This window comes from Ailuropoda melanoleuca, chromosome 16 (genome assembly GCF_002007445.2).
Source record: "Ailuropoda melanoleuca isolate Jingjing chromosome 16, ASM200744v2, whole genome shotgun sequence".
In the NCBI taxonomy this organism is placed as follows: Eukaryota; Metazoa; Chordata; class Mammalia; order Carnivora; family Ursidae; genus Ailuropoda; species Ailuropoda melanoleuca.
In genome coordinates, this window is record NC_048233.1 from 74,909,946 (window position 1) to 74,933,249 (window position 23,304).

General features: G+C 54.7%; 2 protein-coding genes across 4 annotated transcripts; one reads left to right on the top strand and one right to left on the bottom strand.

Moving 5' to 3' along the window:
* Positions 1 to 183: 183 nt before the first annotated feature.
* Positions 184 to 18,162, bottom strand: ARHGAP1 (Rho GTPase activating protein 1). Of its 3 annotated transcripts, XM_019802158.2 has the most exons (14): positions 17,893 to 18,017; positions 17,644 to 17,729; positions 14,188 to 14,369; positions 13,872 to 13,967; positions 7,856 to 7,943; positions 4,614 to 4,745; positions 4,160 to 4,246; positions 3,856 to 3,954; positions 3,427 to 3,534; positions 3,268 to 3,344; positions 2,948 to 3,025; positions 2,365 to 2,493; positions 2,074 to 2,177; positions 184 to 1,941 (listed from the first exon to the last, which is right to left on the bottom strand). In XM_019802158.2, the coding sequence occupies exons 3-14, from the start codon at positions 14,318 to 14,320 to the stop codon at positions 1,753 to 1,755; spliced, it is 1,320 nt and encodes a 439-aa protein (XP_019657717.1). In that variant the 5' UTR covers positions 14,321 to 14,369; positions 17,644 to 17,729; positions 17,893 to 18,017; the 3' UTR covers positions 184 to 1,752. The 3 variants fall into 3 exon arrangements, with proteins under 3 accessions (XP_019657717.1, XP_019657716.1, XP_011226253.1); XM_019802157.2 differs by lacking the exon at positions 17,644 to 17,729 and having other exon boundaries at positions 14,188 to 14,304; positions 17,893 to 18,162; XM_011227951.3 differs by lacking the exon at positions 17,644 to 17,729 and having other exon boundaries at positions 17,893 to 18,023.
* A 142-nt stretch (positions 18,163 to 18,304) lies between these two features.
* Positions 18,305 to 23,086, top strand: ZNF408 (zinc finger protein 408). Its single transcript, XM_002921624.4, has 5 exons — positions 18,305 to 18,450; positions 18,747 to 19,024; positions 19,739 to 19,800; positions 20,026 to 20,285; positions 21,119 to 23,086. The coding sequence occupies exons 1-5, from the start codon at positions 18,402 to 18,404 to the stop codon at positions 22,627 to 22,629; spliced, it is 2,160 nt and encodes a 719-aa protein (XP_002921670.1). The 5' UTR covers positions 18,305 to 18,401; the 3' UTR covers positions 22,630 to 23,086.
* Positions 23,087 to 23,304: the final 218 nt, after the last annotated feature.

Consider the following 23,304-nt stretch of genomic DNA (forward strand, 5'->3'; position numbering starts at 1 on the left):
CTCACAAGCCTGGACGACGTCAGAAAGCCGGCTTCCCACCCACTCCCAAGGGAATGAGACAAGGAAGGATGGGGCCAGATGGACTGGGGAGGGGACTTCCTGAGGCCCCACCTGCTTGGCCTCCACAACCAGACACTTCCCGCCCGTTCTGAGCCTCCAGGCGTGCTTCCTAACACCCAGGTGGGCAGTTTTCCATCTCCTTTTTTATTGAAATACAAAAAGTGCAAAGGTGAAATACATGATTGGTGCCCAGGAAGTCATTAAGTGTGAATGTGAACACTTGATTCACAGTACTCTCCCCCTCCCCCCAGGTACAGACCAGTGGGACGGGGGACAGGAAAAAAGACCCAAGAGATCTCCGAGGCTCCCCAGTAAATGGGGCTGTGCGCAATGCCTGATACACAAAGGAGAGCAGAAAGCAGAAGCCCGGCTTGGGCCAGAGATGCAGGGACCAACATGGAACCAGTGGCCACTCCAGGCCCCTGGGAGTCCTGACATGCTAGCATCCTGGGGAGACAGCCCAGTGAGGTCCCCCACAGTACAGGCTCTGGCCAAGGCTGGGGGGCAGGGCCACTGTGCAGGTACTTCCCTCTGCTGCCAGGGGACGAGGCTGCAGGAAGTGGGGTCCCCAGGGTTCACCAGGAAGGCATGTAATTCTAAGGAACACAGTTGGAATCAGAAGTAGCAATCATTGGGGTCCAGGTTTTCTGAAAGATGACAAGGCCCTGGGGCCCATAGACCCAGGGGGACATTGCTAGAACTCCCCCGGCAGGGGTTGACTTAATTATTAGCAAGGTCTCTGCTCAGACCCTCCAGGAGTCACTAGCTGGAGGAAGAAGCCACAGATCCTGAGGCACTGAGTCACTTCTGGCCACAGCAGGGACCAGTGTGACACCACCACAGACCTGTCCACAAGAGGTTAGGCTGAGGATCTGTGCGAATGGGAAGGGAGAGGCGGCAAGGCATGGGGGGCTGAGACTGCTTGTCACTGGCCCAACCAGACACAGCAGGCTTTTGGGTAGGAACGGAGTGTCTGTTTCAAATGGATGCTGGGACTCAGCCCTATCATCCAAGCTGCCAGTCCTGGCAGAACCAGGGGGCTGGAACATCCTGGGGGCAGTATCACTTGAGAAGGGCTGACCCAGGATGTGTGGAAGAGAAGGAGGCAGAAGTAGGAAGCAGACTCCGGCCTTGCCAGTCCTTAGCCATGTCAACACCCAAGGCTGACCCTTTAGAGGGGAAGACAGGAGCAGGTGCTCGCACACAGGCCTTCACCCAGGCAGGGAGGTGCCTCGGTAGAGCAGGCCAAAGCCAGCTCAGCTCGGCTGCTTATTCCCCAGCAGCCAGGAAGGGGAGGACCAGCCCCAGCTACCAGCCCAGCTGGCAGTGATTTAGGCATCTGCAGTTGCCAGGAAAAGAGGCAGGAGAAAGTGGGGAAGCAGTTGCTGGGGTCAGTCTTTCCCGCTGGAAGAGCCAAGGCCAGCTCTGAAGAGCCTGGCAAAGAGCCAGGGATCCAAGGAGGCAGTGAGAAGTATAAGGCGAAAAAAATGTTTCGTGGTTACAGTGAGGCCTCCAGAGCTGGCGAGGTGGGCTGGACAGAAGGGGAGGAAGAGCTGCCCGGTTGGCTGGCCCCAGCTTCCAGCTCCCAGGGCCTCATGGGCCCTTCCTCATATGTGCCAAGCTCCTAGAAGGCTGAAGCCGGGAGGAAGAGTCCCAGTTGGGGCTCTCCGAGAAGGGACAGCAGGGCAGGGCTCAGAGCCCTCTGGAGTCAGGGCTGGGGAACAACTCCCCTTGGTGATCCAGAAGGAACTTGGTGAACGTGTTGATGGGATTAATGGCCTTGAGGGTGATGGCAGCATCCTTGGCCCATAGTAGGTTAGGGCCGAAGACAACAGCCAGGTTAGTGTTGGTCATCTTGTTCTGGTCACAGTGGGCAGAAATCTGTGGAGGGAATCAGGGGGCTACAGCAGGAAGCCACAGACCCTGCTTCCCATCCCCAGGAGCGGCAGGGGCGGCAGCTCCTCCTCCCGCCCTCCTCCAGGTGAACAGCAGAAGCTGAGGCCCTGGTCTCACCTGCACCAGGAAGGCAACGAGGAAACGAAGCACCTGGTAGTTCTCCTCAGGCAGCGTCCGGAGCACCTGCAGCGTCGCCTCCACTCTCTGGCTCTCATCAATGTCTGCAAGGAACCAGGGCCCAGGTCACAGCGGCCCGGGGCTGGGCCGACATGAGTCATGAGGCCAGAGGGGAGACCCCACCCAAACTTTCCTTGGAGGACAGGCCAAACCTGCCTGCTCTGGGTCCAGCCCTGACCCCAACCCAGCAGACAAAGCACAGAGCTGGGGAGGGAAGAAAGGGGCACTCACTGAGGAAGCCCACAACGTGGGGGTAGAGGTCAAAGGTGAGCAGGGGCTCAGGAAGCTCCCGGAGGAAGGTCTTGAGGATGACCGCGGGCAGGTGTAAATCATTGTACTGGTCGAAGTCCACTGGCAGCCCTGGGGGAGGGGGTGGAGAGGAGCTGGGCCTAGCCTGGAGGCCGGCAGCCCACCTAGAGGCCTGGAGGCCAAGCAGACCCCACTACCCGCAGCCACTGCATAAGCCCCCTTCTCCCGTGGAGCCTCCTCTCACACAGGCCTTCCCTTCTTGCTCTGGATGAGGTGACCGGGTAGGATGGGGCCCCCCAGCACACACTACAGTGATTCCTCATCTCTGAATGCACCTGACCGATGAGGCCGCAGGCCTGGGACAGCCAGGCAGGAGCGGGACCCATGCAATCAAACCAAATGCCACAGAACCTCTGATGGACATGGAATGTGGGGTCCTTGTTTACAGGGGAGCAGAAGGCAAAGAAGCCCCCTCGCAGTCACATACATGCCCCCATCCTCCCCTTCCCGCCCCCAGGATCTGTACTGACCCTGCGGGCCTGGGCACACCCCCCAGACCACTCACCCATGTTGTACTTCTGCTGTACTTCCCGTACGACTTGGGTGTTGGCTGACCTCCGGAAAATCCCCTCAGTGGTGAGAGCTGGGAAACAGTGGGGCCTGGTGAGTCTTGGCTCTGGGGCCTGTAGATGCCTGAACCTGCTTTGTCTTGGGGCTCCATGCAGGGTCAGTGTGGGCGCTGATGCACGTGGGGCTCTCAGCCCTGCCTGGCAGCTTCCTGAGGGGAGCTGGGAGACCGGGCTGAGGAGGGGCCTGGGGTAGGGGCTGAAGGGGAAGGGGCAGATCCCGGAGGTCCTGTGGCCAGTGGGCGGCCTTGGCACTCACCGTGGGCCTGCAGGTAGGCTATGGTCTCCCGAAGCACAAGCGGAATGGGCTCCTGCTCTGGGTTTTTCTCCTGGAGGCTGTTGGGAACGGGCAGTGAGCAGGGCCTGCCGCCCTCCGCGGCCCTCACACGCCAGGCCTGCCCACCTCTCCCATACTCACTGCTGCAGCGAGACCCCGAACTGCTGGTTGGGCAGAGGGGGCCGTGGTGGCATGGGCTTGGGGGCCGTGGCAGGGCTCTTCTGTGTGGATTTGAGGAAGTCGTCATACCTTGGGGAGGCAGATGGGAGGGTCAGGCCGCCAACCTGACTTTATAGTCACCCTGGCAACCCGTCTGTCAGGCACTCCCTGTGCGGCTGCACGTGGTCACTTCATTCGGGCCTCCTGGCAGCCCTGCTCTACACATGACCTCTTTAAGTGACAGAGGCGGGATCTGAACCTGTGCTCTCCGACCCCGTGCTCGGGCTCTTCACCACTACCTTCACTTCCCCTGCTCATCCGGGGCTTCTCGAGGCTCCCTCTCCCCTTGGCTGGCACGTTCCCCACCCCCCCAAGCCTGGCGGGCGCACACAGCCCCTGTCCCCGCCTCACTTGAGCACTTGGCGAGGGATCCCCAGTTGCTCCAGCTTCACGTGCTCGCTCAGCTCGCTCAGGTAATTCACATAGAAGATCTTCTGCCCGAACTTGAAGCTACCGGCAGAATAAAGGGCACGGGTAGGCATGGGTGGGCCCATTTCGGCAGGCCGCCACCATCCCCTCAGCAGCCGCCCAAGATCAGACAATGGCTGAGCCCCGCAATGGCCTGTCCCCAGAGTGCCTGGCCTCCTCAGGTATCTGGTTCAGAGTTCAAAGCGAAGCCTGGGGAGGCCGCTGTCCTCCCCACCAACCCGTTCACCTGATGATGGGCTTAAAGAGGATGAGCAGGGTCTTGATGAACATGGTGGGGTGCACGATGTACAGGGCCTTAATATTCTTCTTGTACCTGCAGAGAGACAACAGGAACTCAGCAGCCGGTGCGGTGGGAGAGGCACAGAGCTGGGTTCTCCGAGTCCATTTTCTAATTTGCGTCCTCAGGGAAAGCCTGAGAGCTAAGTGCCGTGGCAGTCCCATTTTATGGATTAGGAAAGAGACTCAGAGAGATGAAGTACCAAGAAAGGTCACAGAGTGAGGAAATACAGGGACTGGGATTTAAGCCCAGAATGTTCCAACTTCAGATTCTTTGCTTTTACCCGGGGTGAGGGGGTACCGGCCTCCCCCCACCCCCAAGCTTCCGAGCAAGCAGAGGGCAGCCTAGAACCTGGCAGAGCTGCGGGCTCCACAGCCACCTGCCCCCAGGCCCCTGGACCCACTTGCGGTCAAACTCGCGGTAGGCATCGCGGAGCCAGCTGAGGGAGGGCTTGTTGTCGCTGGTCAGGCCGTGGTGCAGGTACAGCAGCGTGTAGTCACTTTCCACGTACTGGTCCAGTGTGTGCTTCAGGTACCTACCAGAACAAAGCCCCACTCAGGCCGGTCTTCGATTCGGGAGGCGCCCCCGGAGACATGACCCGGCCCCCCCAAGGGTCTCCTGTTTCTCTCCTCTGCCTCCCCACGAGCCTCTCTCGGGCACTGCCTGCTCTGGCTGCATAATCACCCACTCCACAGGGGGAAGAGGTTCGGGCTCACGGCTGGGCTGGGTGGAGGACGAAGAATGCGAACAGCCGCCCTGGCTAGAAACCAGGAGACCAGGACCTGAACTGAGGCCCTCTCGCATACCTGCAGAAAAATGGGAGTAACACTCCCTGCGGGACTGCCCCAAGTCGATCATGGTGACGACAGTCACCATTCACCAATATTTAGCTTTTAGTGTCTGCCAAGCACTCTGCGTACATTATCTCATGCCTTCCTTGTAACAGCTGGGGCTGAGATGATCCCCTTCTCAAACGTGAGGGCAGTGTGGCTCAGAGAGGTGAAGTGCTTATCCAGAGGCACACAGCTTGCGGTGGAGCCTGGAGATGACCTAACTTCACCCTGCTGACCACACAGGCAGGCATGTGAAGTGTCTAATGCTGGATTTTTACTGTGATTCCAGCCCATCCCGCTACACATTTAGCCCTTGTACGCACTGAGCATGCTGCACCTTGCAAAGAGCTGTCACATTAAAGATGGCATTCTGCAACTATAAAGTAGCAAAAACTGTAGTGACAATACACTCATCTTTTGCTTGACGTTATGACCTTTTGGAGGGCAATAAAGTGATGTTTATCAGAAGCTAAAAAATGTTCACGCTCTTTGACCCTGTAAAAATATACCCAGGAAGTTATCCTAAAGAAACAATCAGAAATGAACAGAAGCATTTTTGTAGGCTGTTCACTGCAGCCTGGTTTACAGTGGAAAAAAACTTTTTTCTGAGCAGCAAGCTAACTGTCCCAAAACAGGGAATTGGTTAAATAAATTACAGGCCATCTATAAATAGAATGCCTCACAGGATGTCTCTGCAGGCAGAAGCAATCTGTGAAGTGAGGTGTCAGGAGAGTGGTTACCCTTTGGGGAAGCGGCTAGAAGAACAAAGGGAGGTCTGTGGGTGTGGGTGGGCGTATTCAGCTTCTGAAAATTCATCAAGTAGTCTCACAATACACTTTTCCGTACACACGTACGCCAATAACATGTTTTTAAAAGATGTCTTTGAAGTGTGTTTAGTGCTCAGAAGTTAACATGATGTGAGATACAGAGGTGACTATACAAAGATCTGTGTAAATTATAGAAAAAAATAGGTGAATACACGAAAGTATTAACAGTTTTTCTCTCTGGATGGTAGGTTCATGGGAGTTTTGTTTATCACTGTATTTTTTCTTTACAGCTACTTACATTTTTCTAAATCCTTGAAATCTGAAATACTTTACAAACGTATACGATGGCACTTCGTGTATTATCTCACCTGATGCCCACAACAACCCTGTGAGGTGCACACAATTCTTATTTTTATAGGGTTCAGAAGAGACCTGCCCCCAAACACACAGCTAATAAGAGGCACAGTGAAGCTGAACTGGGCTTCTGAATCCAAGCTTCAGGCACTTTCTCTTTCAACTCCCCCCCCTTTCCCAGGTGGCTGGGCAGCCAGAAAGGCCAAGGCAGCGGTAATAGGACTGATCCCCATGGGAAGCACTGCCCCTCAGGCCGGGTGGGGGCAGGGAGACCCCTCCAGGAAGGGATGGAAGACGGACAGGATGGATGGCGGACGGCTTCCAGAAGTCAGAGGAAGGCCCCGAGTGGTGGGGACTCACTCAGCAAACTCTCTCCTGAAAACTGGGTGCCTTCCCATCCCTTTCCTGACTTCCTCCCACTCAGACTATTATCTGGCCAGGAGTCTGTCACCTGCCAACTCAGTTGCCGTGTGAAACCAAAGGGTAGGGTGTGTGACTCAGCTACCTTCCTGCTGAGCTCCCTGGCCTGTTCCAGACTGTGCCGCGTGATGGGTCTCAACAAGGCTCTGCCTGCCTGGCTGAGGGAAGATAGGAGAAGGGCTTCAAAAGCCTGAGGAAAAACTCCCACAAGGCCGGAGAGCCTCAGGCCTGGCTCACGAGGATTGCAGACTCTGCACTCAGGCCTTTCCCCTTCTGCGGCCACACCCTTGGCCTGCCCCTGACCCCTCCCCACCCCTACACACACACAACCATTCCGGATCCCGAAGAGCTGGTATGGGCAGTGCAGACGCTTTAAAGAGATCAGGAAAGAAGTGCAAGGTGCTAACTGGACCCGCACGAAGGTGCCTCAGGAGAAGTCCATCATGGCTCTGCCCCCATGGAGGTCCTGCGAGGGCCGGGGACCCGCTGGTGGCTCAGTAACGAACGCTTATCAGAACAGCATCTGTCAGGGGCGCCTGGATGGTGCAGTCGGTGAAGTGTCCCGACTCTTGGTTTCGGCTCAGGTCATGAGATCGAGCCCCAAGTCGGCCTCTGCGCTCGGCACAGAGTCTGCTTATCCCTCTCCCTCTGCTCCTCCCCCAACCCCAGCTCTCTCTCTCTCTCTGAAATAAATAAAATCTTGAAAAAACAAAAACAAAAACAAGAACAGGTTTGTCAAACTCCTGCTTTCAATCAGCTTCGGGACTGGCATCAGATTTCTAGACCAACCACAGCTAGTACATGTTTTTGCTAACAGAACCCAGACAGGTACAGAGGCCATTGGGACCAAATTTGGCACAAAATAACACTAATTATTGCTACAAATGATGAACTGTAAGGACAGCAGAAGCAACGCATCATTACCAGCAGTCCTCACACGTGGACGGTATTTTACTGGAGTGTGTTCGTGTACAGAGTCTCCGTCCCATGAGGAAGGAGGGCTGCATTCTGATGCCCTCAGTGAAGGAAAAGTGGCTTAAAGAAATGAAGAGACCTGCCAAGGTTGCAGTTTCCTGGACTAGAGACCAGGTCCGACTCCTAGCCCTGTGCTCTCCCCCAAATGTAAAAAACAGCTCTCCTGGGAGGGGAGGGGAGGCGTGGAGGGAGGTGGCTTGGTACCTCTGGGCTGGAAGGGACAGGAAGGAGAATGGCATCAGGCAATGGGGGGGTGTCTGCATGCCAGTCCCACCACCTTCCCCGTGGGTACTCACCCCAGGAGTTTGCTGTGGTCCAGCTGGTGGCTCGGGGGCATTCGGCAGGCACTGAACACAATGATCTTCCGCCCATACTTGTCATCTCCTAGGTGTGGGGAAAGATGGAGTGGTGAGTGGAAGATCGACGGAGAGAAGTGGGGCGAGGAACCAAAGGGTGCCAGGCCTGGAGGCCTGTGCCACTTGTTACAGGGGCCAGGGCGGCCGATGCGGAGCCACCTCCGGGCAGCTGTCTGCACTCGTGTGTGTCGCTGAAGAAAGAGGGCCAGGTTGATTTCGGGGTACTGAGCTGGGGTCTAAAAAAATAATGTGACTTTGTAAAAAGGCACACCTGGCGAAACACCCACATGCCCATCAATGCATGAATGGATAAAGAAAATGTGGTATGTTCATGCAGTGGGATATTGGCCATAAAAAGGAATGAAGTACTGATCCATGCTACATTGTGAACAGACCTTGAGAACACGATGCTAATGAAAGGAGCCAGACCCCAAAGGCTACGAATTGTATGACTCCATTTACAGGAGTTATCTGGAGTATGTGAATCCACACAGACAGCACAGTAGTGGTTGCCAGTTGCTGGGAAGAGGGGAGATCAGGGATTGGCTGGTGATGGTTATGCAATCTGGCATGGGCATGGATGAAATCGTGGGGCCAGATAGAAGTGGCTGCACCCTGCACCCCGCTGTGAATGTCTGAAATAGCACCGATTACACATTTTAAAATGGTTAAAAAAAAAAAAAAAAAAGGAAAGTCACACCCACCAAAGCAATTGTTACCTTGCTCAATAATCCTCTTAAAAGCCCATGCTCGTTCCAGAAGCGCCCCCTCTGAGCAACGTGTACTTGGAAAACTCCTTGAAGCTGCCTTCTGGGAAAGTCCAAGGCCACGGAGGACATGGGAGTGAGTGCTTAGTGGTCAGGTCTTGTTTTTGACCACTAGCAGCACTTTCCGACTTTATTACCAGGATTATTAACCACACTTGGCTCTGACTTCTGGACATTTCTAAAAACCATATCCTTTCTCATTAAGGATATTCTAAAGAAAATGGAGTTCAGAGGAGTTTGTAATGTTTTGGGGAAATGCTTGTTTGGCTGTAATCACTCAGGGGTGTTCATCCAAAACTGGTCACTATTTGATGGTCTGATCATTTGGCTTTGTCAAGAAGCCGGGGAGCTACTGCCCTCCAAGGTGAGATGTTCTTCCAGGGTTAGCACAGATCAGGGACGCCAAACAAAACTCCAGGAGAAGGCGGCCTGGCCCCACTCCCCCACGGCCCAGGAACCCTCCCTACATCTTTACCTTCAGCCTCTCCAGAGGCACCAAACCACACCTGCCTAATCCCCACTGCTTCAGAGGCAAATGAAAATACTTATACAACCCATGAAATGCATGGAGTCTGTCCTCCACCTACCTCTGAGGATTAAGGACCACCCCAATGCCTTGCTGAGTGTCCTTCTCCATATTTAATAAACCATGGTCTTGATGCTTCTTCTCGGTCAGTGACCTAACCCAGGAGTCAGTACTTTTTCAAAGTGGTTGCCAAGGCTTTGACCCTTTTCTGCAGGGCTGGGGCAAGACTCATTAGAGGGGCTGAAGGAGGCTTCTGGAATGTGGGCAGCGTGGCCCTAGGCCCTGCTGGCACATGGCTCGGTGCTTTGGCCTGATTTAGCACCTCACTGTCAGCAGTCTGACTACCATGTCCAACCTCTAGATCAGCCCCTCCAACCATCCCATCTCCACCCAAAATACCCCCTAAGCCTAGAGAGAGGCTCTGTTCTTCCATCCTAAACTGCCCTAACTTCTAGCCTTGGAGAATTATGAACACCTACCTGCCCCCAACTCTCCTGCCTTGAATCGTCCTTTCCTCCTGAACTCCATCCCACATAAACAACCTGGGCCCCCCACCCTGTAAATGTTCTTTGGAATGACTCACAGGACTCTCCAGGCTCCCACCATGCACACTTCCGACACAGACGTGCTTGCAACCCAGTCCACACCACACAGCTTTGGGCCTCTGCTGTTTCTCTTGCCAGACAGAACTTCTCAAGACAATTCTGCAACCCTCCTCCAGGATAACTCCTTGGAATCCTTAAGACTCGTTCCAGGCGTGATCTCCTCCCAGAAGCCTGTGTCCTCTCCTCCTTCCCCCAGATGGGTTAGCTGTCCCTTTTCAGGGCTCCCAGTTTGAACCATCACCCATCTCTGTCACGACACTCTGACTCTTCTGTAGAACTGTTTATGTGCCTGTCCCCTCTACTGGCTTGTGAGCAGGAATTGTGTCTCATCCATCTTTGAAACTCTAGCACTGGGCCAGAGCCCAGCATGTGGCAGGTATTCAAGAAACGTTGGAAGCCTGCACAAAGTCATCGGTCGGCATTACATAGCATGCCTGGTTCTATTTCAGAGTTTGCTCACGATGACATCTAGGTTACGAGACTGCTTTAGACAGTTTCCCAAAGCCTGGGACAGAGGTTCTCCAGACTTATGAGCAGAGAACCCTCTGCAAGCCCGCCCGAGAACGTGCAGCTTCATCCAGCAGCAAGTCTATTTTGAAGGACCAGATGCCACCTGCTTTCTGTCACACCCTCACCTAGATCCTGAGGCACTGGGCTCCCTCCAGCAGAGGGAGGTGGCTCTCAGGCCTGTTCTGATCTCTTCCCATAGGCTCTGACAGGTCAAGGAGCAGACTGGCGGAGTAGGGACAAAGGGTCAGTTTAGCCAAGCCAGCTTCAAGTATAATCTGGAACCTCAGAAACCCCTGGGCCTTCTGCCATGAGCCTGTGAGGGGAGGGACATCTGCCTACTCCCCTCTAAGCAGAGGAAAGACCCAGAATGTAGGGGAAAATGCAGGGAGGAGCATAGGGCATTCCAAAAGATTCTTTTCATCCTCCCCCCAACGTGGAGGCATCCCTCACTGGCTGGCAGGTTTGAAGGCTTAGGCAAGACAGGAAGTCTGAGGTCACGGGGCTCTGGAATTTAAAGAGCTAGTAACTGATTAAGCAAGCAACTGAGGTGAGGGGCCAGGGGCCCGGAGCACCATCACTCAGCTGGCCTCAACACCTCATAAATGGGAAACTATGCATTCTCAACCAGGGCTCCGTCAAGGCCATGATGATAAATGAAAAATACCACAAACATATAGACATAAACCCTAAGAGAAGAGGTCCAGATAGTACATATCCTCAAAGAGGACTGACCAGTTCGAAGAACCCCTTCCCTGGACTGTCTGCTCCCTGAAGGAAGTAATGTGTGTTTTTCCTCACTGAATCCTCCATGCTGACTATGAGGCTTAAAAATGCCTGGTGGATTATGTCGAATGGGGATGGGGGCATAATGGGGGATCGGTGAGGGGCTGGATGGCAAGACTCTCAGACAAGCAAGGAACGAGATGCAGGTGACCCCAGGGCCTAGCCGCTGTCCTCCCCTCCCTGGAGTGGAGTCAAGTTCTTGGGTGGCTTGGCATTTGCCAGCAGACAGGGCAACTACCGCTACACGAAGCAAGTGTGAGAAGGCTGGAAACTTCCCTCTTGACCTCAGAAGAGCGGAGACTTCTGCCCTGGAGCCAAAAGGGAAAGAAGCTGGGTGCAATGGTGTCTCCAGGGCACTGGGGGCGAAGGCTTGCTGAGAAGACGCGGCATTTGTGGAAAGCACCAGGAAAAGAGCAAGCCGCCTGAGAAGGGAGCCTCTGCATTCCCCGGATACCAATCAGGAACACTCGCAGGGTGGCCTGGGTGTTAATCAGCAACGTGCAGTCCTCCAGCAGGCATTCTGGGAACCGCCAGACCAGCCACCACCCGCCCACAACCTGCCGAGCCGAGCCGGCCCAGGGGATGGGAGGTGGGGGCTGGGGCACTGGGCTGGGGCTGGCTCGCGCGTTTGTGAAACTGTTAACTGGTCAGGAATACTGCAGCCAGTCGACATCATGCTGGTGCTTGAAATCTGCTGTGATAGAAATTACAAATGCTACAAATAAATAGTAGCCTTGTTTTTCCCCTTCCGGAGTGAACTGTTAAACGTTCATCAGCACACCACTGGAAAGAACCCACTCGAACGGAGTCAAATTTGACTGTGGAGCATGACAGCTACCACCAGCACGGAGAACACAGGGCTGCAAAGGAGCTGGGGACATCAACCCCATCCCCATCCTCTGTTCCCACATGGGCTCTTTCTCCAGTTTCTGATGCCCGGAAACTGGCCTCCCAGGAAGGACATCACCACGGGCCCGTCAAACGACTCCTGCTCCGGTGGCACCAATCCAAACTCTTCTCAGCAGTCGGAGAGGCACAGCCATGGCGACACCCCCACCAGAGGGGCCCTGAGGCAGCACTAAATGCCAGGCCATTGCTCCCAGCCAGCCCCCCGCCCCCTCCTCCACGGGACACGGCCCCTCCGTCCCCAGGAGCCCCTTTCCCTTTGGGCTCTGGATGTGTCCCCACACAGCACCATCTTGTCAAACCTCCCGTAAACCCTTTACTAGTTCCGGCTCCCAGGTACCACCAGCTCCCAGCTCCCTGGAGTGGGGCTGCAATTAAGCTGGCCCCACTTGGCCTCCACCAAGAGCCCTTCTTGATCCACAGCCCAGAGGCCAAGCACAGAGAGCCAGGAACACACCTACCTGGCTGGGCCCCCTCAGGCTCATCACACCCTGGGGAAACAGAAACATGCTGCTGCTCTGTTTGCAGTGGGGAAAGGGGTCACCCAGTGCCAGGGTGGAGGCGGGTCCCCCCTGCTCCACCTTGGGTCTTGGCCACACAGGTCGGGAGCACAGTTACATCACATCAGAGAGCCACCCCCAAGTCCCAATCAGGTCCATTTCTGGAAGTGAGGGAAGAAAGTTCTGAACCTTTGGGTGACTCTCCTGCGCTGAGGTGAGGACGAGGCCAGGAAAGAACTCTCAACCTTGCCTCTGCAGGGGTGAAAGAAGCCACAGCCAAGGCCTCCACCTCAGACCAGGTCAGGCACCGGGAACACAAACGCCATGGAAACACCTCTGACATTGGGGGCAACTCTTTCAACTGCCCCATCCCTCTCTGAGCCCAGCATTCAGGAGAGACAGAGCTCCGTGTGGCTTCCCCATGGCCAGACGCCTCCAGGGCCTCCTTAGCCAGCACCACTGGGCTCCAGGGCCATGGGCCTCCTTTGCTCACCCCAGTGCCTCAGAGCAGGGCCATGCCATCAACCTGGCTTACAGTTAGTTGCCTGTCCTCACCAGCGAGGACGGACCAACCATCACGGAAAAGACAAAGAATCCTACCACTCTGATTTCCTCTTCTAGTAGTAGAACTCTAAGGGCAGAAATCGGTCACCAACATCCTTGCTACCTCCCCTGCTCTGGGTCCTGTGTTATGAACAAGACAGTGGGAGCTCACTGAGGCCAAGAGCCAAGGGGGGCTCCATACCCACTCTCAGCATGGTAGCACATCTACCAGAGGGTCATGGGGCCCCTAACTTCTGGAAGGAGGCTCTGCCATTCCAGACTTCCTTGGAAGTAGGGTTTCCCCCAAAAGGAACTGGTACCTACCTCCCTGGTCCCCAGTAACTGATGGGGTGGAAAAGCTGACATCAGGGCAAAGGGAAGGGAGGTTAATGGCCACTTATTCGGGACCAACTATGTTCTGGCTCCTAGCTAGGCCCCTACAGACATTCGCTACTATAATCCTCTCAGCGACCCTGTGAGAAAGAAATGAGTTCAAAGGGCAGAGTTGGAAATCAAACTGCTTTCTGGTTTCAAAGTCACTAAGCCACACGGCCTCCCACACACCATCAGCCAACAGAGACAACGGGGTCAGAGATCAGGATGTGGTTGCCGGTGAAGAGACCAAGTGGCCATCACAATCAAGTCTGTGATTTTAAAAAATGGTACATGTGCTCAGGAGCCCGAGGGTCAGGGGTAAGACCACAGGGTGGCTCCCCACCCCTCCCCCAGTCCCTTCCCCTGCGGCACGAGGGGCAGGCTTCCTCACACCAGGATTGCAGAGCGGGAGGTAAAAGGTGCAGGGCTGGGTGTGCTCACCTGCCACCTCCACAATCTGGTGTCGGGCGATGTCGTAGTAAGGGTCATCCCACTTCAGGTGTGTAACAGGTTCCGGGGAGCTGCTTTTGGAGTCATCTGAGGAACACCGCAAAGTCAGGGGATTACCTGGGGGCTGGCAGTGTTCTCCCTGAGACTCGTGTTCTTTGGTCCTCCCCCCAGTAGGACTTGTGCTCCCAGCCCCACCCTGGGGCTGGACTGCTTGCCCTCCTCTTGCTCTCCTGAGGTCTCCCTTCAACAGCAAGGGAGTCTTCCCTTCTAAGGCATGCAGGGCCACCCGAGATCCGGAAGCACCCACCTGACTTGGGAAAGTCGGGCATTTCGTCCGAGGGCCAGTTCTTCTCATCAATGGAGGCTAGCTTCAGCTGGTTCAGAGCCTGGCTGGTGTCCTCGAAGGTCAGGTCATCCTGCAACTCTGAAAGCGGGTCCATGACCGGGCCTGTCCCCCAGAGCTTCACTCCACAGAACCTGAAGAGAAACCTGGGGTGGGGGTGGCAAGTCTTTTCCCTTGTAACTGCTACAGCAAGCCCTCCTGCTCTCACTCGTTCCTCCCCCAACCCCCCCGTTCCTGTTCCTCAACACTTCGCATCCTTGCCAAGAGCTCCATGTCGCCCTGGGTTCTCCACAGTTTAGGCGTGTTGCCAGGAAAGGCAGCTGGGGCAGAGGATGGCGCAGCTCAGTGCCTGCCCTCAGGTCCTCCAGCTGGCGAGGGATGAGCTGTGCCAGGCCCTGTGCTGCCCACTGCCCATCTGGTACAGTTATGCAGGCCCAGCTGCAGAGGGTAGAAGGCCACGCCCCTCTACTCAGGGGCCATAGGGCACAGAAGCACAGAAGCTTCCCAGGCCCCCCAGTTACAGAGGAGAGATGTTGCAAGCATCTAAGGTGTACAGGGATGTTCCAAAGCCCATTCGTGAAAAGATTAACTATGGCCCTGGCTACTCCGCCTCTCACTTTTGGCACAGGGAAGAGGAGGTGGCCAGAGACCACAGGGTCCCAGAAAAAAGGCCATGGTCAGGGTGCCCTGCTGGGTTTGCCCCAGGCCAGGAGCAAGAAGCAGGGGATGGAATCTGCCTGCCAATCATAGCAGGCAATCTGCAGCTTCCTGGGGGCCCCCAAGCCCACTCTAATCCGCAGGCAGTTCCTGATGTAGTTCCAAGGTGGGACAGGTCAACACACCGCCCCAAGGGTTGGAGAGCACAGACGGGAAAGGAGGAAGCCCAGGGCATCCAGAGAGCTGAGTGACAGGAGGTGAAAACCAGACCCACAGCTACAGCCAACTGAGAGGAAGAGGAGCCGACTCCGAAGCTGGGTTTGCCCGGGGCTGCAGCTGGCAGTAAGGATGTGGCTGTGTGAAGCCAATCCCCCTGGCATCCCAAACTCACCATGTGGGTCAGGGAGGGGATTCAATCCACTGAGTCCAGCCCCAGGGAAGAGGCTGCTCTGAGCCCACTACATTCCTGGAGTCCAAAAATGACATATATGGTCAGAGAATCAGCAGGACAGATAAAGAGTACAGACAAGACCAGGCATGGGGAGGAGAATCAGCAGGACAGATAAAGAGTACAGACAAGACCAGGGAGGGGAGAACTGCCAACCAGGATCCAGACGTCACCTCACAGCTGAGGACTCTGGATGGTAAACCGGCTCCCTGTGCCTAGCAACAACCATCCTGTTACCAGGGAAACCACGCTGATTCAGTGGCAAAAGTCATTCCAAGCTCCTGAGCCAAAGCCAAGCAGCCAAAGAGCCTAACCGCTGTAAAACAAAACCCAAAAACCAAAAAACCTTTCTCTTCCTTTCCTCTGGCCTCTTATCTGCTACCCTTATTTTATACCCTTATCTGCTACTCCCGCTGCATGCCACCAAAATATAATTCCCTTCCATGAGGACAGAGAAAAATGACTGTCTCTTATTTGGGAATGCACTTCTCCCAGTGAGTGCTGCTGTGCCCCACACCCTACCTCACCCATTCCCCTTCAAGCCTCCAACGCAGGCAACCCTAGGTCTTGAGGGATCCACTCCTGATTCATCTACAGCCTCCTTCCCCCATTCAGCCAAATGGCTGCGAGTATTCCCCAAAAGGGGACTCCACTGGGTAACAGGGACAGAATTCAGCTCACAGGAACCTGTTAGGCCCGAGCCTTCTCTTCGTGCCTTCTCTTCTGTCACTGCCCAGGCACCAACTCCCCATCAGCCCTGCCCACAGCTACCCCAAGCAATCTTTCTGCACATAGTAGGTGCCTGATGCAATGAAAAAGACATGGGATGAGGTATACGGAGAACTGGATTATAGTCCTACTCGAGCCAGTGAGTTGCAAAGATGCTGGCCAAGTCTTTTTCCTAACTAGACTTAAATTTCCTTATCTATAGAAGCACAGGCTCCTCCCAGAAACATAACTCTCCAGTATTCTAAAATACTTGCACTAATGTGAACAACAGGATTAGAAGGAACAGCTGCGAGGTAAAGTATGTGAGGGGAGGAGAGGGACACCCTCTAAAGGGGAGCTGAACTTGAACTCCACCTCTTCTCCAGTAATTCGGCCACTATTTTGTCCGTTCTTCCAGAACTGACCCCTCCCCCATTCCATAACCTCCTTTTCCAGCAAAACTGATCACAGTTGTTTCCACCTCCCAGCCAGACTGGCCTCCAACCCACAGCTGCTTCCCTGTGAGCCCTGAAGTTTAGCTACCCCTTAGTGAGGAAGGTGAGGGAAGCTGGCTCAGGGAAATTCCAATATAAAGTGGTGGAAATGAAGTATCCTGGCCGCCTAAGACTCGAGTCACCCACAAACCCTGTTCCGCTCTATGCAAAATATTCCTTACTTTGAGATTAGTACTTCCCTTCTCCGTAGGTAAAACACCTACTGATACAAAAATATTTGAGAATCGCTTTTGGCGGAGGTTTTAACCTCTGGACTTCTCTGAAATTCTGATGAAATTTGTGGGCTGTTCCCTAAGAAAAATCAGCACATGTATGAAATCTATGCAATTTTAAGGCGTTCACAGGCCCTCTGAGGATCCATTTAAGAATCCCTGACCTATTCAGCACACAGATGCTGTCATTTGTTGAATGACTGAATGAATGAAGTCATCCCCTAAATGGAGAAGGGAACAAGTATTTGTTGAGGGCCTATATAGCACCATAAAGTAGACAAATTACCTTTTAACTTCACAACAGCACCAGTGAGGTTTATACTACTAAGCCCATTTTACTCTTTGAGGAAAGTGAGGACTAGAAAAAAATAAGCAAATTGTTTAGGTAGGTCATACAGCAGAGTCAAGATTTTAATCTATGTCTGTGTAAGGTGGTCTTTTGATGCAGGTCAATCCTTCAACACTTCTCTAAATGACTGTCATTCGTGTGATTCTGAAGGCTCAGAGAGGGCCCATAAGAAGACAAAGTAAAGTCTCTCCCCTAATGTTCATGAAGACCTGAGATAACAAGCTGAAATCATATTCTCTGGCACCGGGATTGCCCTCCTAGTTGGGGCCCCAGAATTGCGAAAATGCAAATCCCACGATACAACAGCAAGGCTTTCAACTACAAGTGCGTTTGTCCAGAGCTTCATGGTTTACAAAACCCGTACGGGGTGTAATTATCCCATTTCAGAGATTAAGAAATACAGATGAAAGCGTGGCCTAGTTAGTGGCAGGCTGGAATACTTCCCCCCAATTTCTTGTTCTTAGAGCTTCGCCAGATGGGATCAAAGAGACTTCCCCTTCCCATGGGCTTGCTCGATGACTGCGATCTGACCTGGACTGTGCCCTGGGAGGTGCAGGAGGAAAGCAGAGAAGGAGACGAAGTCCCGTCGCTGCAGACCGGGGAGTGGGGCTGAATCCCTGCAATGGGAAAGCCAGGCTCCTAGGCCCCATCCCACTCCTGCTCCCATCCTCGGATCCGCTCGAATCATCCCCCTGGGGACCCTGTCCCTTCCGGTGATTTGTCTAGTCCCTTCCTTTTCTCCCCCCACCACCCAGGAGGACCCCGCGCCCTGCAGCTCACCGTGGTCGGGCACTGCTCCCTCTGCCACGCCTGTCAAAGCTCGGCAAACATCCGGCTCCGCGGTAGAACGGGAACCGCCCCCTCCCGGTCTCCTCGCTCCCCAACCTCTTCCGCCACACCTCCAATCCACTTCCGGTCCGCTGCCCGGTCCAAATATGGCTTTCCAGGATCTCCGCCCACTTCCTGCACGTGCCGGCCTAAGCGCGGGAGGGGGAGGGAGGGAGGACAGCATAAGTGTCCGACCCGTCCCTCCCAAAAGCGGGTGGTTGGAACAAGTAGTTCCGCTTTTTCTGACGCTGGAGTCCCTGGTGGTCCTCTGGAATCCTATGGTTCCTACTGTTCTCGGACGGAGTGTTGCCTAGCCGGCATTCCCACTCCCGGTTCTGTGCACCGATGAGTCTGACTCTTGGCATTCTTTCCTGCCAGGTAATTTGGAAGCCAATGACTGTTTCCGGGAGGAGCGGAGAAGAAGACGCTCACTTCCGGCGGAAGGAGGCTTTTCTGGAGGGATGGAGAAGGCGGAGGAGCGGCTTTCCGAGGGCGAGAGACTGCAGTTCGGTTAGTGACCTGGGGTGTCTCCGACCTTCGGCCCTGGCCCTAGATAGACCACGTTCCCTGCCTGGTCAACTCTCTACCCCAAGCCCTTTTCTTCCCTAGTCCGGGATCCTCCTCCGGTCCCCTCAGAAGTCTCTGGGGGCTTCAGAGTCCTCGAGCCCCCTCAAGCCTTGGAACGGCCCACTTAGAGCCCTTACAGATCCCTCAGACTGCCAAGTCCTAGCCGGATCTGCGGTTTCCTCTCTCACTGTCCCCACCCTCACGACCTCTTCCCTCACTGCCTCCCCATCTCCCTGCAGCCTCCGACGCGCGCCTGAGCCCGGACTTGGGATGGAGCCCTTCTGGACAAGGCTGTGCTCAGGGCCTCAGAGACTTCCCGCCTGGGCCGACCCGGGCCGTCCTGGCTCTAAAGAGCCTCCCCCGGGGCTTGGCCCTTGGCCCTTCACTCGCCGAGGAACAGCGCTTAGGGGTCTGGTGTGTCGGGGAGCCCCTGCAGCCGGGACTGCTCTGGGGGCCACTGGAAGAGGAGTCTGTCTCGGAGCCGAAGGATAAAGGAGTGAAACCACGGCAGGAGGAGGTATTGAAGGATAGGACTTGTCTAACCCGTGACGGAAATTGTGGAAGAGGTTCAGTCATGTCTGGACAGCTCTTCAGTTTGTTAGAAGCAGCAGGGTGTTTCAGGAGATAGGCGATAGTTTCGCCCCTTCTCTCCAGGACTGTCTCTTCCCCTCACTTGCGATAGTTAAGGAATCAAGGTGCAGAAAGTTGCTGAAAATTAGATTAGTATAGTGGCAGGAATGATGAAAGTCAGGAGCAAAGGTGGTCAGGATTAAAAAGCCATGGAATCAAGTCCCAGCTTTGTCACCTACCTAGTGAAATGATATGTCTCATTCAGCTCATTTGTAAGAGAAAGGGATGGTCATTTCCTTTATTTTAATCTTCCAGAGCTATTTGGAGCAAGAGATGAAATAGTGCAGGTAAAGTGATGATGTGCCTCTTACTCCTTTTTTTTTTTTTTTTTTTTTTTTTTTTGGTCTGGTACTCACTGGAAGGCAATAATGTGTTCAATTTAGTAATTCTCCACACAGTGGGAGGGAGGTGAGGGGGATAGTCTTTTGGTCTTTTCTGATGAAACATCAGACAGCACAGTTCTGTAGAGGCAGAACCAGAGACCGTTAACCTTCCAGGGGCTTCATATTAGACCTGTCTCTGGAGAGGTTACATCCCTTTTTTCCCCCACCCTGGTCCCCCCCAAACACATGGGAGAAGGACTCTTATTGGTTTATTTCAGGACGTGTCACTAGGCCCATGGGGAGACGTGTGTGCTTGTGAGCAGAGTTCAGGCTGGATCAGGTAAGTTACAGGAGAGTATGTAGTGAACATGGTCCTTTTTGAGGCTTTCTGTCATGGCATGAGATGGAACTGGAAGCCCACTGTAATTCCCCACCCAGTGATTTTTTTTGCAGTGAGTGTTCCAAAGGCATGGGGTCTTTAGGACTCAGACTGCCCAGAAGCTGGGGCTTTAGGGAGGGCCCCTTGAAGAGGGTCTCCTGAACTAGCTCTTCCTCTGCTTTGCAGTTTGGTGCAGCGGGGCAGGCTGGAAAGTGAGGGGAACGTGGCCCTGGTGCGGGTCAGCGAGAAGCTCCATCTGCAGGTGTCCCGGCTTTTACTGCCAGGCTCTGAGTTGCTACTGTGCCCCCGGCCTCACTCTGAGGGCCTGAGCTCCACCCAGCCCCAGCTAGAAGAGGAGGCAGCCATGGCTGTGGTGACAGAAGCGGACTCTGTTATACAGCAGGAGATGGACTCCCCAGGCCAAGATGCGGCAGAACCTCAGACAGGTATGTGGCAAATAGATGCTGGCTTCCCAGATTATCACCAAAACCACCTGTGGATAAGACAAAGCAAAGCTATGGCTCATGGAGATAAAGGACAACGTTACAGAGTCTTAATAGGTTTTCTGAGGGGGAAGGGTAAAGCCTGAATATTTATTAAAATTGTGAAGTGTGGTATAAGGTGGGTCTTTCAGTGTGGAATGGGGGTGGGGCTTGATTAGGATTGAATAAGGATCATGACATACTTGTTGAGGATCCGTAGACCCAAGGCTAGAATTTTCAGGCAAGAGGCTCAAAGAGTCTTGGGAGTATAACCTGTCATTTGATGCTTTCTATTGCAGAGTGATGGGTCTTTTCCTTAGAATGAACAGTATCGATATTTGCAACTTTTATCTTCCTGAGTAAGTTTTCTGGAATAGTAGGGTCATGTTGATGAAGACAGCAAGCTGTGTATAAGGTTTCCAGTTTCTGTTTCTTCTACCTGGGGTGGGGGTGGAGGTTCCTTTATTTTCAGATGAACTAAAGTGAGGAGGTGCTGGCCTAAGTGTGTGTCTCCAGAGGGAGAATAGGAGCCTCTGGGATAGCCTACTCTGGGATTGTCCAGAGGTTTGGAGCACCATGGTTCCCAACAGTGCTTCCCCAGGAGGCACCTGAGACTGGACATGAAGATAAGCAAACCATGTGGTTCATGTTCCGAGGAAGAGATTGGTGTCCTTGCTCCTGCTGAAGTTCAGGGGCTGAGTAGGAGGAGACACATATTCTTAAAATTTCTTGGTGACACCACTGCTACCACCTGCTACAGTTTCTCCTAACCCCAGCACCCCACTCTTGCCTTGCAGATCCTGGTCACCAGTCGCCCCCCAGCATCCAGGCAGAGAGTATGGTAAGCCCTGGACTTAAGCCCCAAGCCCAGGATCAGCTTTCCAAGGAGAGCCAACCAGTTGGTCCGCTCCCTCAGGATGGTAGCATGGAGGAGGAGGACCCACCCCAGACACAGATGCCGCCTGAACCTCAGAGCGGCTCTGCTCCCCAGCATGGGGCCAGTTGCTCATCTTCTTCCAGAAGCAACCAGCTGCGTGCTTACATGGTCAAGAAGTTACGTGGCCCCAGTGGTCAGTGCCTGCCCAGAGACAAGATCTTGGAGCCCAGGGCCCAGCAGGCTGGAGAACAGGAACAGCTTGGCTTCCCTGCACGCTTGCGGAGCCCTCCTGGCCCAGCAGGAAGCTCCCCGAAACAGAGGCGGCGGTACCGGTGTGGGGAGTGTGGCAAAGCCTTCCTACAGCTGTGCCACCTGAAGAAGCACGCATTCGTGCACACGGGCCACAAACCCTTCCTTTGCACTGAGTGTGGCAAGAGCTATAGCTCGGAGGAGAGCTTCAAAGCCCACATGCTGGGCCACCGTGGGGTGCGGCCCTTTCCTTGCCCACAGTGCGACAAGGCCTACGGCACCCGGCGAGACCTCAAAGAGCACCAGGTGGTACATTCAGGTGCCAGGCCCTTTGCTTGTGACCAGTGCGGCAAGGCCTTTGCCCGCCGGCCCTCCCTGCGGTTGCATCGTAAGACCCACCAGGTGCCGGCTACCCCTGCCCCGTGCCCCTGCCCCGTGTGTGGGCGGCCCCTGGCCAACCAGGGCTCCCTGCGGAACCACATGCGGCTCCACACGGGGGAAAAGCCCTTCCTGTGCCCACATTGTGGACGGGCATTCCGCCAGCGGGGCAACCTGCGTGGGCACTTGCGGCTGCACACAGGGGAGCGTCCTTACCGCTGCCCACACTGTGCTGATGCCTTTCCCCAGCTGCCCGAGCTGCGGCGCCATCTTATCTCTCACACTGGGGAGGCCTACTTGTGCCCTGTGTGTGGGAAGGCGCTTCGAGACCCACATACACTGCGTGCTCATGAACGTCTGCACTCTGGGGAGAGGCCCTTCTCGTGCCCCCAGTGTGGCCGTGCTTACACGCTGGCTACCAAGCTGAGGCGCCACCTCAAATCCCACCTAGCCGACAAGCCCTACCGCTGTGCCACTTGTGGCATGGGCTACACTCTCCCCCAAAGCCTTAAGCGGCACCAGCTCAGTCACCAGCCCGGGGCACCCTCCAGCCCGCCCTGTGTGCCTCCTGCTGCTTCTGAGCCCGCTGTGGTACTATTGCAGACTGAGCCAGAGCTAGACACCTGCAGGGAACAGGACGTCTCCCCAGCCCGGGACATCTTTGAGGTCACCATTTCTGGGAGCCAGGAGAAGTGCTTTGTGGTACCTGAGGAGCCAGGCCCCACCTCCAGCCTGGTGCTCATCCATAAGGACATGGCCTTTAGTGCCTGGGCAGAAGTGGTGGAGGTGGAGACAGGCACCTGACCCCCCGCACCCCACATGGGAGTTCTATATAAAGCTAGCGTTTTCTAGCTGCTGGGCGTCTGCGTCTTTCTCTTTGGGTTGCCTGATGGAATCGAGTCTACTCTGAGAAGCAGGTCAGGGGTTTCCCTTCCTAGTTATGGACCACCACGTTGTTTCCCGAGACTGTAAGGTAAACCTGTTTAGGTTAAAGAACTTTTTATTGACTTCCACTAGAGCTTGTTCTGCTTACTTCCCCAGGAACTTCTCAAGGTGCTTGTTTTTAAACGTGGCGGAAGTGACCCCCCCCACCCCCTAGTGAGGTAGTCTGGTAGCTGGCAGCTCTGCTGCCCTGCTCAGGTGCTCAGAGCTGGGTTCATCACTCCCACCAAGCCCCCTGAGGGACAGGCATTTCCGTCTCGAACCAAATGTAGTGACTTGAGGATTAAAAGGCCAGAGTCTGAAAAAAAAAAAAAAAAAAGACCAGATGCTGAGCTCAGCTCACAGCTCACAGTTCTCTCTAACTTGGGCTGTAGGTGGCTTGGGCAGCCTTTCTCACCATCTGAGGGATGTGAGGTTGGTTTTCTTTCTGTGTCGATAGACACCATACTCACTAGAGGCAGCTAGGGACAGATGTGGAGCCTTCTGAAGACCTGGCCAAAGGCAGCCCAGTTGAGGGAAGGAATGAACATCAGTGGC